Source organism: Hesperophylax consimilis, chromosome 16, assembly GCF_061612785.1.
Source record: "Hesperophylax consimilis isolate HC1 chromosome 16, BYU_Hcon_1.0, whole genome shotgun sequence".
NCBI classification, from domain to species: domain Eukaryota; kingdom Metazoa; phylum Arthropoda; class Insecta; order Trichoptera; family Limnephilidae; genus Hesperophylax; species Hesperophylax consimilis.
In genome coordinates, this window is record NC_142851.1 from 15438498 (window position 1) to 15455411 (window position 16914).

General features: G+C 36.4%; 1 protein-coding gene across 1 annotated transcript; it reads right to left on the reverse strand.

The window, feature by feature from the left end:
- Positions 1-6840: 6840 nt before the first annotated feature.
- Positions 6841-14557, reverse strand: Pnn (desmosome associated protein-like protein pinnin). Its single transcript, XM_089640636.1, has 5 exons — positions 14354-14557; positions 14119-14265; positions 11951-12468; positions 11407-11865; positions 6841-8000 (listed from the first exon to the last, which is right to left on the reverse strand). Exons 1-5 carry the CDS (start codon positions 14482-14484, stop codon positions 7858-7860), a joined length of 1398 nt encoding a protein of 465 aa, XP_089496762.1. The 5' UTR covers positions 14485-14557; the 3' UTR covers positions 6841-7857.
- Between the last annotated feature and the right edge of the window lie 2357 nt (positions 14558-16914).

Below are 16914 nucleotides of genomic sequence, written 5' to 3' on the forward strand. Positions count from 1 at the left end.
ATGCTGTGTTGAACGGGAACACGGTGTTATGACGTGTATTATTATTTATGGTAACCGTGCGGTGTGTAGACAAAGCTAATGATTTTGATTTTCAACCAAATTCCATCGTAGTGTCATTGTTCAATAATAGATGCTGCTTTTTACTTTACGCATAGAAAAAAAGACCGAAACATGCTTTTAAAAAAATCCGCTAGATGGGATACATCTACTTTGTCAAGATTTCCAGTCCAATAAAATAAAACCGTGGGGAAACATCAATTTAATTTTTATTGTATTATGTGTTATGTAATACAATTTATTCATTTTTTCCTCAATGTTCTCCTAGATCAAATGACCTAGACTTATTTTATTAAATCTACAGTTCTGGTATGACCGATATATTACTTACCACATTTGACATTCATCATTATTTAGTTATGTGCTGTTACTAACGTACACATATTTTTCTTTTGTCTAGTTCCTCTTCTTTGTAATATTGGCTGGCATCAGAACAACCAATTTTGTATGACAACTTTGTACACACTCGACCGAACATAAAATATCGAACAGTCACTGGAAATGACTATTTTGCATTTATTGATTTCAAATGGATTTTTTTTGTGACCACCCTATAAGAGTCCCAACAAATCCCAACCATTTGGAGCCGGCGAGATGATGGCATCACCAATTGTGGTAGGTATATAGTGAGGCTGAAGGTAGTAGGGAAGAAATGGTACACATTGAGGACATAGGTGAGCACCAATGTGGGAGGGTGCCCTGGCAGGTGCCAAAATGATACATATCGAGGACACAGAACTTTTTATATTTTTATCTGATCGAAAAATTTTGCTTATGCAATGGTGAACGACTTAGCTACCAGTGGTTTGAACTCGCTACGCCTGGGTGGGAATCCTATGCATTTGCCCACTCGTCTACTATTCTGTTAAGCTGATATGTTTTTAAAGTTTCCATTTTAAGGATTTTTGTATAAATTTTGTTGGGATGCCGACTCTCTAAAAATAGAAATCGAAAGCATATATTGGTTTGCCCTTTGACCTAGAAAATTTTCCGTCGGCAGCGCTTTTTACATGTATTTGAGAATGCTAAAATTCATGTTCCACTCTCTTCACCCACACCACATCTTCTTCTTCTTCTTCAATGGCGCTACAGCCCATTTCGAGCCTTGGCCTCCTTTAACATGAGCCTCCACCGCCCTCTGTCCTCGGCCGTCGTCTTCCAATCTGCAACATGGAGTAGTCCTCTGGCATCTTTCCTGACATCGTCCTCCCATCTCAGCCTAGGTCTGCCCGCCTTTCGTTTGCCTCCCGGGTGTCCTGTTAAAACCTTCTTTGGTACACGTGTGCTTGGCATTCGGTGCACATGTCCGGCCCATCTTAGTCTTTGGAGCCGTAAATGAGTAGAGAGTCTGGGAGCTTGGTAGATGTCATATAGCTCCTTATTGTGGCGGATTCTCCATGCCTCTCCCTCTCGCACCGCTCCTAAGATTCTTCGAAGTACCTTTCTTTCGAAGGTGTCCAGCCGTTCCGCAGACTTTGCTGTCAGTGTTCCCGCCTCACATCCATAGGCCAAGACCGTTCTAATAATTGTTTTGTACAGGGTTATTTTGGTTTTCCTATGGACGTTTCGGGATTTGAACACTGGCAGCAACGCGAAGTAAGTGTTGTTAGCGGCTGTGATGCGCTTTCTTACTTCTACTGGGTCTTCGTTGTCCTGCGTTATGATGGAGCCCAGGTAGGCAAACTCTTCGACCACTTCAAAGTTATAGGAGTTTTTAAAATTCACTTTACACCCACACCACATATCTAACCCAATTGGGGTATCATGGAAAAAAATTCGCCTGCGGTGCTTTTCAGTGTCTTTATGAGTGCTGTAACCAATTTTCCAGTCTTTTTTGTCATTTGTTTTTGGGGTGTTATGCCGTGTTGCGCTAACTCCTTCTTGCAGTGTCCATCATCAGGGCAGATGTGTTATCATATTTAATTTTCCAGTCACTTCGCTCTCGTCATTTACTCCGGTAGGGGATGCCATAGTACCACAAGCTCCGAGGTTATTGAGGAATTCAAACTAAAACACGGTATTCGCAATTTTTTTTAAGGTCTTTGTAGGCAATCCAGCTAGAGACGCCCCTGCTACAGGGTTTGTTTTAATCTTTTCAGATGCAGAGTCAGAGTGAAAAAACGCAGACGTGTCTGTGAATATTTTTTATTCTTCATTATCAATGACTCACAACAGAAAGCAAACTTGTCACACAGATAACATTATTATGATCTTTAGAACTTGTAGAGAATGTTAGTCACAACGGTGTATTCACTTCTAACATTCTTTTCCCATGCAATCCACAATAATAAAGGCAACTTCTAATTACATATTCATAGAAAGAAATTAATATTTGAGATAGACAGAGATGTACACAAGTCAGAGTCAAGTGGCAGATTCGATTCCTGTAGTGTCAAAATAAACTATAAATAAAAAAGTGCTTTACATCGGCGTTATAACGTTGGTTATTCCCATAGACATCCAAATTAATAGACTTGACTTGACATGAAATCTGGGTATCATTTCGACAAGCCAGAGACAAATCATGTGACTCAATTCAATTCAATTAGTTTATTCCTTTAAAAACATTACAAAATTACATTTTATTTCATTTTTAAGTACATTTGTAAAATGGTATTACATAATAAGTAAGTGGTGTGTAAACTATACCAGCATCAATAGAGCTTGCCTTTTAAAGGCAGCTTCACCTTCAGCTAAATATGTCGATATCCGAATTGATTCTGTTCAACAACAAGACTGCTCTCCCCACCGGCATGACCATTTCAAGTTAGTCCTGCAGGCCGGGAGATAAAACAGTCTATGCTGTCGGTGACGGAGATAACCATCAGGAACATAGAGACTAATACTCTCCATGATAGTCGGATTTTCAAACCATCCACAAATCAGTTTGAAGTGTGATACAATATGCACATCTCTTCTGACCCGTAGATGGTTCATACTGAGCGTGCCCAAGAGAAAATTACTAGGATAGAGCCACGGGTAGTAGCCATACTCCCTCAGGTAGAGGAATCTCAGAAATTTCTTCTGCACTCTCTCCAACATGAGGGAATACTTCACCTGATGTGGGCTCCAAACCACCGACCCACTCTCAAGCCTACTCCTAACCAACGCAATGTATAGCACTTGGAGAACCCGGGTGTCTCTAAAATTCCTCGCAGTGCGTAGGACGAAGCCCAGCATTTTCATTGAAGCACTACACGTCATTTCGATGTGAGTATGAAATGTCAGCCTACTATCAAACATGATGCCAAGATCTTTCATAGTGGAGACACGTTTTAAACTTCGGGCATTAATGGTATACCGGTAAAACCAAGTATGACGTGCCCGTGTGAAAGAAAGAGTGAAACATTTAGAAACATTGAATTCGATCCGATTCCGTTTACTCCAGTCAACAATTCTATTAATGTCCGATTGGAGTCGAATGCAGTCTTCTAAAGTTTTAATTTCCAAGAATAGTTTTAGGTTATCAGCAAAAAGAAGTGACCTGGAATGCAGAATATTTTCTGTAATCCGTCGATTTTCTGTAAATCGTTAATAAAAATCAGAAAGAGGAGCGGTCCTAATTATACCATATAATTGACACCAGGAGGGTTCGAGAATGCTTTGAATAAACTACGATATCAGTTGTAAATTGACCACCACACATTGTGGTTCTCGGTGGTCCACATTGAACTAACCAGACCATGCGCAGAAATTCAAAGTACACTAAAGCAAGGCAAAGGTTTGCAGCGCTGTCCATTGTGGGACTTTCTGCGCAGGTAGCGTCACAAAAATTGAGTGAGGTAGGTAAATTATATTACGCATTTGAAGAAGTGTCTAACTGCATAGTGTAACAAAATATTAAATTTTAGAAAAAAGCCTGACCTTTTGTTTTCCAGATTTGGGATACACAATTAGGTTTTTGCACAGCCAGCAATTTGCGAAATACCTAACGGACGAAAAGCACTTACCACTCAGTGTTTTTTGACCGAACAAAAACGTCTGGCAAAATATTCTAAATGCTACCTCTCAGAAATAAACTTTAATCCGGCTATTCGTAATTAAAAATCAAACAGACACAAATGAAAAACATATTCTTAAATGATCACACATCATGATATCACATTTGTATATCAACACAAACTGCAATTTAATTTGGTAAAAAGTCAGAAGTTGGTTGGTAAAATTTAAAAGTTCGCTTTCTCAAAACAGCGATTTTAATGTGAACATTTTTTGCCAGTTTATCCACGATTTATGCTTAATGTACCCAGCAATATGTAATTTGATTTAGACTGAGTCAATGTGTATAAGCCCATTTAAGTTCTTGTACGTCAGCGAATTCTAAAGGATACCTAATATTAAAAAATCATTTCTCTGAACATAACTAGGCATTCTGGAGAAACTACTTATGTTCGACAATATACTATTTTCATAAATATATAAACACATTATCTGGTAAGATGGTATTATTTACAGAAACATCATTTTGCGAAAATAGAATCAGGTGGCGTTCAGCAAAAATTTTGTGTCGGCGATCAAGAAGTTAAACACAGTACTTCAATTTTTAGAACCACTCAAATACTGAAAACATTCTCTGTGCCTACATTTATTATTTGACAGTCATTTTCAATTTTAATTGACATTGTTTATTTTATTCAAATTTGGTGTTTCGATAATCTCTTTAATTTCAATACCCCGCGTGAACCAATAATTCCAAATAACTTTTTTTTCGAGCTTTCAGTTGAATGACAAGAGCCGCATTGATAAGCGCACAAAAATTTTGAAATTGACCGATAGACTGCTTGCACTCGGTTAAAGTCCGTAATGAATCATACCACTAAAGACTGCGTATATTTCCCTAGATTCATTACAACAGACACAATACAAATATCCTATGGGCCACAACTAATTCGGCAAACTCAAATGATAGCAAAAAATATGTTCTAATATAAAACCGGAACACAAAATAAACTGAGGTAAAAAAATTTTGAATCTTTTTGAACACATCCGTTTGTATTTTACTTTAGTTTTTGGTAATGAATGAAACCAAATCTTAGAAGAGGAAATTAACCACTTCCTGACATCCGATAGAGCTGAAACTCAGCAGATAGACTGGTTGTCGATGACAATGCATTCTACCAACCTTTGATGGCTGTCACCTTACTCACAAGGGGATCTATAATCATTTCTTTAAAATTTGATGACATTACAGCAGTTAATATACTAAATAAATGTCGTTCCTACCCTATCAGCATTTGGCGAGGTTGGTGGAGGAGTCGACTTCAGTTCCTGTGTATGAAGGTTCAATCCTCAGTCAAACCAAAAAAAAAAAAATTAAAAGGCATGCATTATAGTAAAAAAAACTTCGTTTTTTACAGGTTGATTTTTCTAATGAAGAAATTGAAATGATTTTTGTCTCTCCTGAACATTTTGACAAATAGTTCTTCGACGGTACTGGACTTACCGAGAATGATATATGTACATAATGTCCTATAAATATATCAACTTAAATTTGTATTTTTCTACAATTTGATCTAAAACAGAAGAATTTAAATGACGGTTTAACCTCTACAATACTGGCCTTTCGAACGCAATCTATTCCATCACACTGCACGTTTTGACAGAATGCATATTTTTTAGAGAAACTTCATGATGACATAAATATAAACCCCGATGGATCACATATGTAACAGCGGCGTAGATAAGATAAAAATCTTCTGAAGCCTATTCATAGACTGGCACTACAGAAATTTGACACTTAGCAACGAAACAATTAATTCTTTTCGTATGGTATGGAATGAGTTAGTGACACAAACAGGATACTCAGGAAAACTGTCCAAAACTATAATGCCACAAAGATAGCCTTTCTCAGACCAGGAGTTCCTTCAGTTATCGCTCCAATAACGTAGTCCAATAATTGAAGTCAAAAGAGATAGACTTGCCCTGACATGAAATCCGGGTATCATTTCGACATCATTCGTACATTGATCGCCGGCAGGCTAACATCAAAATAACGAGACCGTCCACAGAAAAGAAAAGTTTGCTAAACTAAGGTAACGGTTTGCAGTGCAACCCATTGTGGGACTTTTCTACGCAGGGTCTGAATGCAAGTTTCTAATGTTACTATCTTTTATGTGACAACACTAAATATGTATATGTATCATGGGCATTCACTTATTTCGGTTAGTAAATTATAACTCATTTGTAAAAGTGTCCAACTAGTACTCAGACTATTCGATTTTGCAAACAAGCAGAACTTATTCGTGGGATTTGGAATTTTGAATTCATTTATTGACCAGTATTCATTTATTGTCATTGAAAGAACTTCCCCGCTCCTCGTAACATTCTTTGTTCCCCTTACCTTTATCTTCCTGTTTCTCATGTCTATGGTAGTGGTAATAAAAAATTGACTGGGCCAGTGGGTACCGAATTGCAAAGAATACAACATGAATAGAAACAGTGAGTAGCCGATCATCTTTAGTCAGCTGTAGATTGTCTAGTTACTACTGAAATATGCACACCTTTTTACCCAAATGCAAGTGCGATGTAAAAAAACTCAATATATACAATGCGGAAGAGATAACTTCATTAGTTGATAATACAAAACCTTTTCAGTGCTGGCCTTTTCATTGCAATCTATTCCACCATGCGAAACATTTTGACAAAATATTAGTGAAAGTTAAAATAATGAACACTAGTAAATTATTATGAATTTAAAATTATAATCTGAAAATCAAACGCCGTTTTGAATAGCACACACATAATTTATTATATAAAATTACCTTTGCTTGCCATTGACAAGATAATAAACGAAAATGAACATGTCTAATGTATTTATTAAAATAATCTTGGAATTAATCATTGTTTATTCATATTTTAAACTAATCCAACGAAATCATAAAAATACTTGAAGACCTCAAAATTTGTACATTTTTTCTCAGATTAGTCAATTATTCATTACTATAAGATTCTAGTGTTTAGTTACAAAACGATTTAATTTTGAGAATTAAAATCATTTTGAGTTTTGCTAACATTTGAAAGATGCATTTTCTCATAATATTATTGTAATACTCAATGCAATGAAGTGTGGGTGTATTTTTAATTACACTGCCTGAATTTCTGACAATTAACCTCTAGAAAACAGTCAACACATGCTTCCATAACATCAAATATGTCGATAAATTAAATACTTTGATGTTTTGCCGAAAGACTGACAAAATATTTAAAAAGGGAACACTTTCTCCAACTACAAATTGCACTTGAGGGCAATCCAAGGGTTAAAAACTGCCATTTTGAATTCATACACAGCATGCAGCATCAAGAAACAAACATTTTATTTACATAGACATATAAATCGGGGTTCTTCAACAGGATTCCAAGTGGGCCACAATTTAACTACATAACTTCAAAACCCCTAGTAATGAGTTCCGTTGACTTATAAAGATAAGGCCATTCTGCTATTTTTGCATACATTTATTTTCCCTTATAATTACAACAGGAAAAGCTCAAACGCAGACAAATCAAACTTTTGTAAAAAAAAAAACATTTAAACAATTTCAAATGAACAGACTTCGAATTTGGTGAATTGTAATTGCATTTTGTATCGCTGAAATCACTTTTATATCCTAACAACTTTATTGAGAATCAAACCTTTCAATGCAGCACAAATTATCAACATCATTTTTGTTTAAGATTCAATAATTTGATTGTAGAATGTATAACTTAGTCAATTAATTATCCTCCGTTGACTTGAGAATACCCTCTAACAAAATGATTTAGTTCTTGGATGATTGAAATAATATCAATGACGGACACTTTCTGTCAGTTGTATTTGTGGCTGCCTCGCCCTGGTGACTCCCCTTCCAGTTTATCTGCTATGTCCTCAGAACTTGAGGAATCATTTGGGTTATCTTCCATCTTGTCTCCGTTCACATCGGTCGAGTCTTCCTGACTTCTTTCATTTTCTGAAACCAAAAATATTTAACTAAAAAGATATAATTGTGTCAAAACATGGTGTTTTGGGGCTGGAAACAGATTGATTCAATTTCAGTTATTTTTTGTGGAGAAAACTTTTTCTGTGTTCGTCAGATTCCATATTTGTTAGGCCCTCTTATTATACATAATGTAGGATAGTGGGTGTGTTGTATTATAAAGCTCGCATGTTTAGAGCGCCTGGGGCAGCTGTACATTGTAAAATAGTCAAGATGGTGTCCAGCAGAAAAACCACAAAAAGAAAACAGCACTAAGGAGGACTGTTGAAAAATGAACAAGCAGAAATGGTGTGAAGTGCAATTATGTATTTTAGTAAATACACAATTGTTTTTGTTTCTTTACATTGTTTATTTTATTAAGTTAGAATTGTTAACCTCACTAGGACAAGTCTGTGTTGAGGTTAATTATTTTACAAAATAATAAAAATAACACAAAGATTATATATTGCGAGAACAATATTGTTACATTAATGTTTCTACGAAATGGGTACCTACATGGTAAGCTAATTCCGGCCAATTCATTACAGTATAATGTAGTAAATATGTAGGGTTACCATGATATACATTGATATGTGGTTGCAAAAAATTTATAATCAACTATTATATTAAAAAGAAAAAAAATTATAGTATAAAACACAGACATAGGAATTAATAGACGGGAAGATAATGGCGAGGGGTAAAATCAACTGTTGAAGAACGAAGGGAGTGAAGCTGACTGTGATTCGTCAATAAATCAATCTGACAGTAAATAGGCATCTCGCATTATAATATCACCATTTACTTCTTAAAAGTAAAATCTGCTTTTGAATGAATAGACATTTTTACATGGGAGCGCAAATTACTCGCCACGTTATGAACAAATTTGCGAAGTCCAAATTCGGCAAAAAAATTCGGTTCCATTTTCAGAGTCGAATATTTCGTTTAAGTATTTAGTTAAGACACTTTTATAAATGTTCATAATTTACTTCCCAGCAACCAACCAGCTTTGTGTTTCGCGTCCAGACGTTTCTCGATGTGATAGTAACAACTGATTCATATTATACAATGTGAATATGCTTAAAATAAAGTAAAATAATGCTTATATATGGAATGTAATACGACAATAAGGAAGTTGAGTCCATTTTTTTTATTTTTTTTTATCAATGTTCGCATTCAAACTTAAATACGAGTATTTTTTTTTTTTTTTTAAAGTTTGTTTTCATAGTTAAATTAATTCTCAAAGTTTGAATTTTATTAAGCCCGCCAAAACGAGCGGAATCCGAGCGGTGTGGTGTGACGTCATTCAAACTGTAAGAACCACGTCGCTAAAAAATTTTGTATGGAAAAAAATTTAATTCTTCAACAAGGAATTCCAGTAATTTTTTTAACAATGTTAACTGTCTATTAGAATTGATGTTATTTAAAAAAAAAAAAAAAATTGATTAAGATTTCATAGTTAAATTAATATTTTAAGTTAGAATATTTGCTTTTCCCGCCCGGTACGGTATTTGTTGACGTGCCCCGCGCGAATTCAGGACCACCGCGCAGAAAAGTAAAGACCAAAAGTAAAATAACGGTTTACAGCCCAGTTCACTGTGAAACTTTTCTGGGCGGCCGGCGGCCTGAAGTGTATCACATGTTATGTGACATGTATAATAATAAAAACTTCTAAGTTATGCAATAAACAAAATATTATTATAAAGCACTATACGAATATGTATCTTTAGAAATCCATTTCATATAATAATAACAACAAATACGTACATATATTTGACAACCCCAAATAAACGTTTGGCCTATACACCTCTCTCATCTAAACCGACCATCTCTCATGTAATAGAAAGAGATGCACCATAGGTGATCCGTTGTACGTACGAGTCACGACACATGTGACGTCAGAATTCTTTCGACCAATCGAGGAGCGTATATATTCTATTGCTATTGAATGCTTTTTCAAGAACGTTTAACTAATTCTAAGAATAATAATATAGAAATATATTTATATATTTAGAATCGATATTTTTTGATCTAAATGAACATATTTTTTATAAGTCAAAATATTTTTCACTCAACTTCCTTATTGGGTTTATTCTCTTTTTCACATCTATTTTTACAAGTTTTCATAGCACAAGTCAACATTTTGCCGTGTTATTTCGTAAAATGAACCGATGATGCCTCGACCATAGTTCGCACAAGAATGATGACGTCACGTTTTCAAATTTCACTTGAGGCCATACGCGAGCACAGCCGGCTCCAATGGAACCGGTATGGGGAGTGGGGATAATACGCTTTTAATCACTTAGGGCAGGTCTACTAATATTCATATGTCTATGGTATAAAAGGAAAAGGATGAAAAAAATATACACATAAATAGAATAGCATAAATATTATATTGTTAACTCTTACCACTCATTTGTCGGGTGCCAGCCGACATCACTATTTGTACGCTACAACTCAGTTGTCGACTGGCAGCCAACAAGATAAGACGTGCGCGCGCGGTGTATTTTCGTGCGCAAAAAATGACATGTGATGTTGTTTCTTGTGAGTATTCGATAAGAAAACATTTAATTTTTCCGTTTTTATTTTACTATAAAATAACCTTTGGAAATTCACATAACCTAAAATGGCGGGAACTTGGCGTGATATGGCATTTGAATACCAAGTGTTTTCGCGACAGTGAGTACGAGCCTGTTGCTTGTGATTTTGATGATGACAGTACTACAAATATCGAAAATCATAGTGAGCCAAATAATTGGAACGAAATGACCGAAACTTTCGTGATTCCCGAGTTTCCATATTCTCCTACGACTTCCGGAATTAGAATTCCAGACAATCTTAGACCAAACACTGCTTTAGGATTCTACCAATTACATATGTTTTACAGAAGATTTGATGTCTCAAATTGTGTCGAAAGGAGTTTATTACTCAATTAGTAGGAGATAAAAGGGTTGGTCGGGAATCCAGAAAAAGGGGACGTCCAGTACGCTTGATGCAGAGGAGCGATTAGAAAACAACCAACACTTCATTGCCAAACTGGACAAACGTTCTAAAGACTGTACTGCGTGCAGTAACAGAAAGATTCCAGGGGAAGACGCGAAACAGTGTGGTTTTGTGAGATCTGTTCCAGAAAACCTGGTCTCCATCCTGGAGAATGTTTTAAAAAGTACAAAAGAATACTATGCAAAAATATAAGTAGTCCATAATGTTTTCGGTAAACTGTTTTTTATTTGAAGAATAAATCATAATGATATTTTAGTAACTGCCTATCAATAAATTAATATTTTGCCATTATTTAAATTAGAGTTGGCTGGCAAAACATATTAAAAAATAATGGAGTGGTAAGGGTTAAAGTAAGTTTACAAAAAAAACATACTCAAAAAAGAAAAGTATTGTTATTTACCTGCTTTTGGTGCAATTGAATTATTTTTGGTGGATTGGTCTTCAGGTACTGAAGAATCATCCTGTTTGTCTTTATCACTGTGATTATTATTTCTTCCTCCGCTGCTTTCACTACTTCGTTTTTCCTTGGTCCCTGCTTCTCCATTTTTATGGTCACTTTGCATTTTTTCTTCTTTTATGGCATCGGGGCTAAGGATCTTTTTGGATGAATGAAGATCATTTTTCTTTTTCAATTCATCTTCCTCCAGTTTTATTTTAGGGACGTGTTCATCAGCCATGTCCTGCTCATTATCTTCCTGGATACCCTCGTCTACGAGAGATTCGTCTTGAACTTCCGTGGATTGGGAAAGCGAGGTGGTTTTGGTGCGAGAGTCGAGAGGAGTCTTTAAACCGCGACGGCATCTTTCTTCAATAGCCACGAGTTCATCCTTTAATTCCTGTTGTTTGTCTTCAATAATCTCTGCAAAAACAAATAATAAAATGTAATTAGATTCCCATATTTATATAAAAACAGATTAAATTAAGTGTATTAATTCTGATCTTACTTTCTTGTTTCTTTCTGCTAAAGTCATACTTTTCCTTGGCCTGATTATTCATAACTTTAGGGAACCAGTAAATATGCGGCTTCCACTTTGTCTCTATGAAGTTCACAAGCGGTTTCTGAACACTTTCCCATTTTTCAAATTGTTGCATACGGATCATCTTTTCTTCCAGAGCTTTGATGGTTGCTTTCTTGAGTTCGCGTTCAGCAAAGAGATTTTGTCGTTCTCTTTTTTCATTCTCTCTCTCTTGCTTAGCTTGTTCTTCGATTTTCTTTTCCACCTGAGCTCTTTTATCTTCCTTGTTCTTGAGAACGATTTCTTCTTGTTTAAACTTCTGGAGTGTTCCGAGTAGAGATCCAAACATGCGGCGGTTTCTAGCCTTGGAGACTTCATCGCCTGCTTGTGCCTTGAGGACCTGCTGCTTGCTCGGGAGCTCTCTTATGACCTGTGAGGATACTCGGGGCTTTTTGGAAGGGAAATCTTCATCACCATCACTGTCACCACCCGGTCGTGCGGATAATCTGTTCAGAAGAATAAACAAACGATAGTTATTACTATGCTCCAAACTCCAAACAGGAACTAATCTGGTTCACAGACGGGTCCAAGATGGAGGAAGTAACAGGGGCCGGGGTCTGTCTACAGGGATCTAAGAGGGAACTCAGTATACCTCTAGGAATGCACTGCACTGTGTTTCAAGCTGAGATGAAAGCCATCTTAGCCTGCGCACAGGAGAATATGAGTATCGGGTACAGAAATAAGAACATAAACATATGTTCGGATAGCCAGGCGGCCTTAATGGCACTGGAAAGTAACCGATGCGACTCCAGACTGGTGATGGAATGCAGGACTATCCTAATAGAACTGGCGACCATCAATAAAGTAACCCTGCTCTGGGTACCAGGACATAAAGGTATTGAGGGCAACGAGCGGGCTGACGAACTAGCAAGGAAAGGGGCGAAAGCACCACTTGTGGGATCTGAGCCGGCTGTAGGAGTAGCAGCTTGCCACACCAAACTACATATCAAGAGGTGGGTCAAATCCCAACACTGGAAGGAATGGAAGAAGGCACCCGGAATGAGGCAATCTAAAGTAGTCATAAACGGACCGGACCCTAACCGAACCAGGCAACTACTCGATATGGACAGAAACTCACTGAGGGAACTGGTAGGACTATTAATGGGACACTGCCATCTCAGGAGACACATGCAACTGTTGGGAGTGGAAAACACCAACATCTGTAGGAAATGTGAAGAGGAGGAAGAGACTCCAATTCACCTATGGTGCCAATGTCCCGCTCTGCTGGGAATAAGGCTCAGATACCTGGGAAGACACAGTGTGGAACCAGAAGACATCGCCACATATCCAATGACAGCCCTGGTGAACTTCATAAAAGGGACCGGGTTACTGGCAAGGGAATGAGGTAAAATAGGAGATAGTACAATGGGCCTATGGCCTAAGTGCTCGCGGGGAACGTAAGCAAACCGCCTCCGACTATAAAAAAAAAAAAAAAAAAAAAAAATATTACTATGCTATTGAATTTAATAAAGGATGACTAAGTGTAATTAGTTTTGCATTTTCCATTTTTACTGATCTATTTGAATACTATAGGAATGTTGGTAACGTCATTTTTATTATTAATTGTTACACAAATATTTCGGTAATGTTACCGACTTCCGCCTCATGCTTAACGTGCCATTTTTTTTTTTAAATAACGTTTTATCAACTTAATTACAACAAGAAACAAATATTTATGTCGGAGGTAAAAGATTCATTAGTTTAATTTTTTGTCAAAGTTCAAAATTTCACATGCGACCACCATGTTTTTTCCAATTTGTATCATCTGACGTTTGTCATAAGTTTAAAGGTTAGAAAATACGCAAAAAATATTAAAATAACCCAAACTAAGAACCTTAGTTCTTATTTTGTGCATGTTTTTGCATCTCCCCAACATAAATAGTTGTTTCTTGTAGTAATTAAGCTGAAATCAAGTGTCAATTTATAACAAAATACATATCAAGCGTGAGACGGAATTCGGAAACTTTACCAATGTTTCAAATGTGTGTTTTTCTTTCCTCTACTTATAAGTTTTACGACTAGTGTTTTTAACAATTTTGTATATAAAAAAACAAGCGCGGTTAGCTTATCCTCACTAAGCGAACATATTCACCCACCTACTAAACACAGTTTTTGTTTCTTGCGGCTGATTTTGCCTCTTTCTGCCTTGCCTGTCATCTTCAGTATTCCGATTTTCTTGATAAAAATTGGAGTTGAAAATACGGGGTGCGCCACGAGGAGAATCGACTGGATTTTGAAAGTTCCTAAACAAAACAAAACGTATAGTTAATTGTGTTGTAATAAATCACTCAACGGTAATCAGAGAAACAAACATAAAAATAGCACACTAACCTATCAATTTGAAATCGACCCGTAGTTTGAACGATTTTTTTTATATCATCGTCAATTTTATGTAGACTGCGCTTAGCATTTTCTAGTTCTGTAGTCAGAGAACCTAAGGAGGAACATACATCCGTACCCATGTTGTTGATCAATGCATTAATCTCATGAGAATTGACAAACGAATCACTTTACGCCACTTGCTGTCAAATATGCACAAAATATGTTTAAAGAATCTATGATTTTGTCTATTTCTTATCATAGACATACAAAAGCTATTGGATTGAAAATGTAAGCGTGAACCAACAAACCCCGATTTCTCTAAGGACGAAAGGTTTATTAATTTTATGGACGAAATTACGCAAAAAACACCAAGAACCGAAAAAGCTTTTCGAAAAAAATTCGAGTCCGCGGAAATGTATGAAAAATGAAAAACCTACTCAAAACTTTCAATGACATATCCAATTCCTTTTTTCATCAAATACCCAAAAAAATCATAATCAAGGTCCGGGTTTTTAGGATCATGTTATAACTCATGAACCTAAAAGGCCCTGGACGTAGCAATTCAAGAAGCTGTGGGGCGAGGGGGGAGATGCCTAGGGAAAACCTACATATATTCAGACGGGAATTGTTGGACACAACAAACTAACAGGCAAAATCATTACTTTTACTGTAGGTACAGTCAAATAATTTTAAAGGGGACAGGTTTGAATGTATTTTTGCACACCGACACAAAATTAAATTTAAAAAAAAAACAACCAGCAAAGAAACTAGTCCTGAATATCCGCCCGCAGTTCGCTTTTACTGTATAATATATTTTCTCCAAGGCATGGCAACCTAACCTAACCTAAAAATCCCTGGGCCTAGCAATTCGAAAACAATTTGAAGCTGCGGGGTGATGGGGAAGATGTATATAGAAATTTCCAAAATATACTTTAATTTTTTTAATGTTTATCCCATTCCTTGTCTCATTAAATATTTCTAAAATCATAAGCCGCTATAACTGCATTAACACAAAATAAAATAATATTAGTTCATTATGCATCACTTTTCATACAAATCAGTTTAAAAGTTAGTCATACAATATGTCTGCCAGGCAATTTCCCCTCACCGATAATTTGTCCTGGCTTCAATGTCATTAATACAAAACGCACTAATGCTCTGTCTTGCTTTTTAGGTCCATGATATAACCATAACCAAACCGTGCAACGCTGCGTATCGGCGTATGTGGGAACTAATGAGTAAGGAATATTCATGGTTCACATAGACGTTATTAAAATTGTCAATAGATGGCAGTGTTGTCAAAATTAGTTATTTTCTTGCGGTTTATTTTTTACACCAAAGTGGAAAGGAAGAGAAATTTCCATACAATAACTTTGTAAACACCACTTTTATAACTTATACCTTATTTTAAAACCTATTGCTTCACAGGTTTCAGTATTATCAGGAACCTTTTTAATACAAAGTGTGATGCATTTTGGATTTCCTCGAATTTCAATAGAGTTGGGGTTGGGTTAGGAATGGTTAGGAATTAGGGTTGTATGTATTTTAAAAAAAATTGCACAAGAGTCCCAACTGCTCCCAACTGACTGGAGCCAGGGGTATTTTATGAGGCTGAAGGTCAGAGCCAGCCCTATGCAGGCGCAATTGGAGCTGTCCGCTCCGGGTGCCGAATAGCCAAGGCGCTGATAATACCTAAAACCAACAGTTTTAACGCATGACCTTGAGATTATTTTTCACAAAAACGGCGCTACACATAAGAGCAAATATTATAGATTACAATGATCACCTATTAATTTGTCTGACTTTTTCGGTAAAATGTACCTAATTGGTTCATTCGGCTTTCATTCGCAGGTCTGGTTTCAACGGCTGAACCTATAGCCTAATGAACATGGACCTTATGGTTAATTAATGGAATCTGAATTGTAGACTGGCTGAACCTTTAGCCTAATAAATCTGAAACGTATGATTACATAATGGAACCTAAACCGTAGACTGGCTGAATCTACAGCCTAATGAACCTGAACCGTATGGTTACCTAATGAAACCTGAGCCGTTGACCGGCTAAACCTATAGCCTAATGAACCTGAACCTTATGGTTTCGTGATGGAATCTAAATTGTAGACTGGCTGAACATATAGCCTAATGAAGCTGAACCGTACGGTTACGTAATGGAACCTGAACCGTAGACTGACTGAACCTAAAACCTATAACCATAAATAATGAGTAAAGAAGAATACAAGAAATGCCAAGTGAACGTGTTTCGTGACCCAAATATTTAGCCAATCTGACAATAAATTTCCAATACAAAACTGTGTCTCGCCATGATTACGAAATAAAAATGGGAGGAGACAGAGCGCGTGCTCGTGTAAGGAAGACACTTCTAGTTTTCTTCTATATTCTATGCCTATAACCTAACCTCAGTATCCCACTCTGACCTCCACCAACTCTCCTCCACCGAACAAAGAAGAAGTGAATTATGTATCTATAAAGTTAAAGTATGCACGTACAGTCTGTTATCATCAACTGTCAATATTATCTATAAATTTAATAAAATGTAACTATTCATGAAG

Excerpts from the sequence above, each read along its gene's own strand:
- Pnn (XM_089640636.1), bottom strand. The coding sequence starts at position 14,484 with ATGGGTACGGATGTATGTTCCTCCTTAGGTTCTCTGACTACAGAACTA. Across the intron at positions 12,469-14,118 it reads ACAAAAACTGTGTTTAGTAG|ATTATCCGCACGACCGGGTG; the intron begins GTGGGTGAATAT and ends TCTTCTGAACAG. Across the intron at positions 11,866-11,950 it reads TAGCAGAAAGAAACAAGAAA|AGATTATTGAAGACAAACAA; the intron begins GTAAGATCAGAA and ends TTGTTTTTGCAG.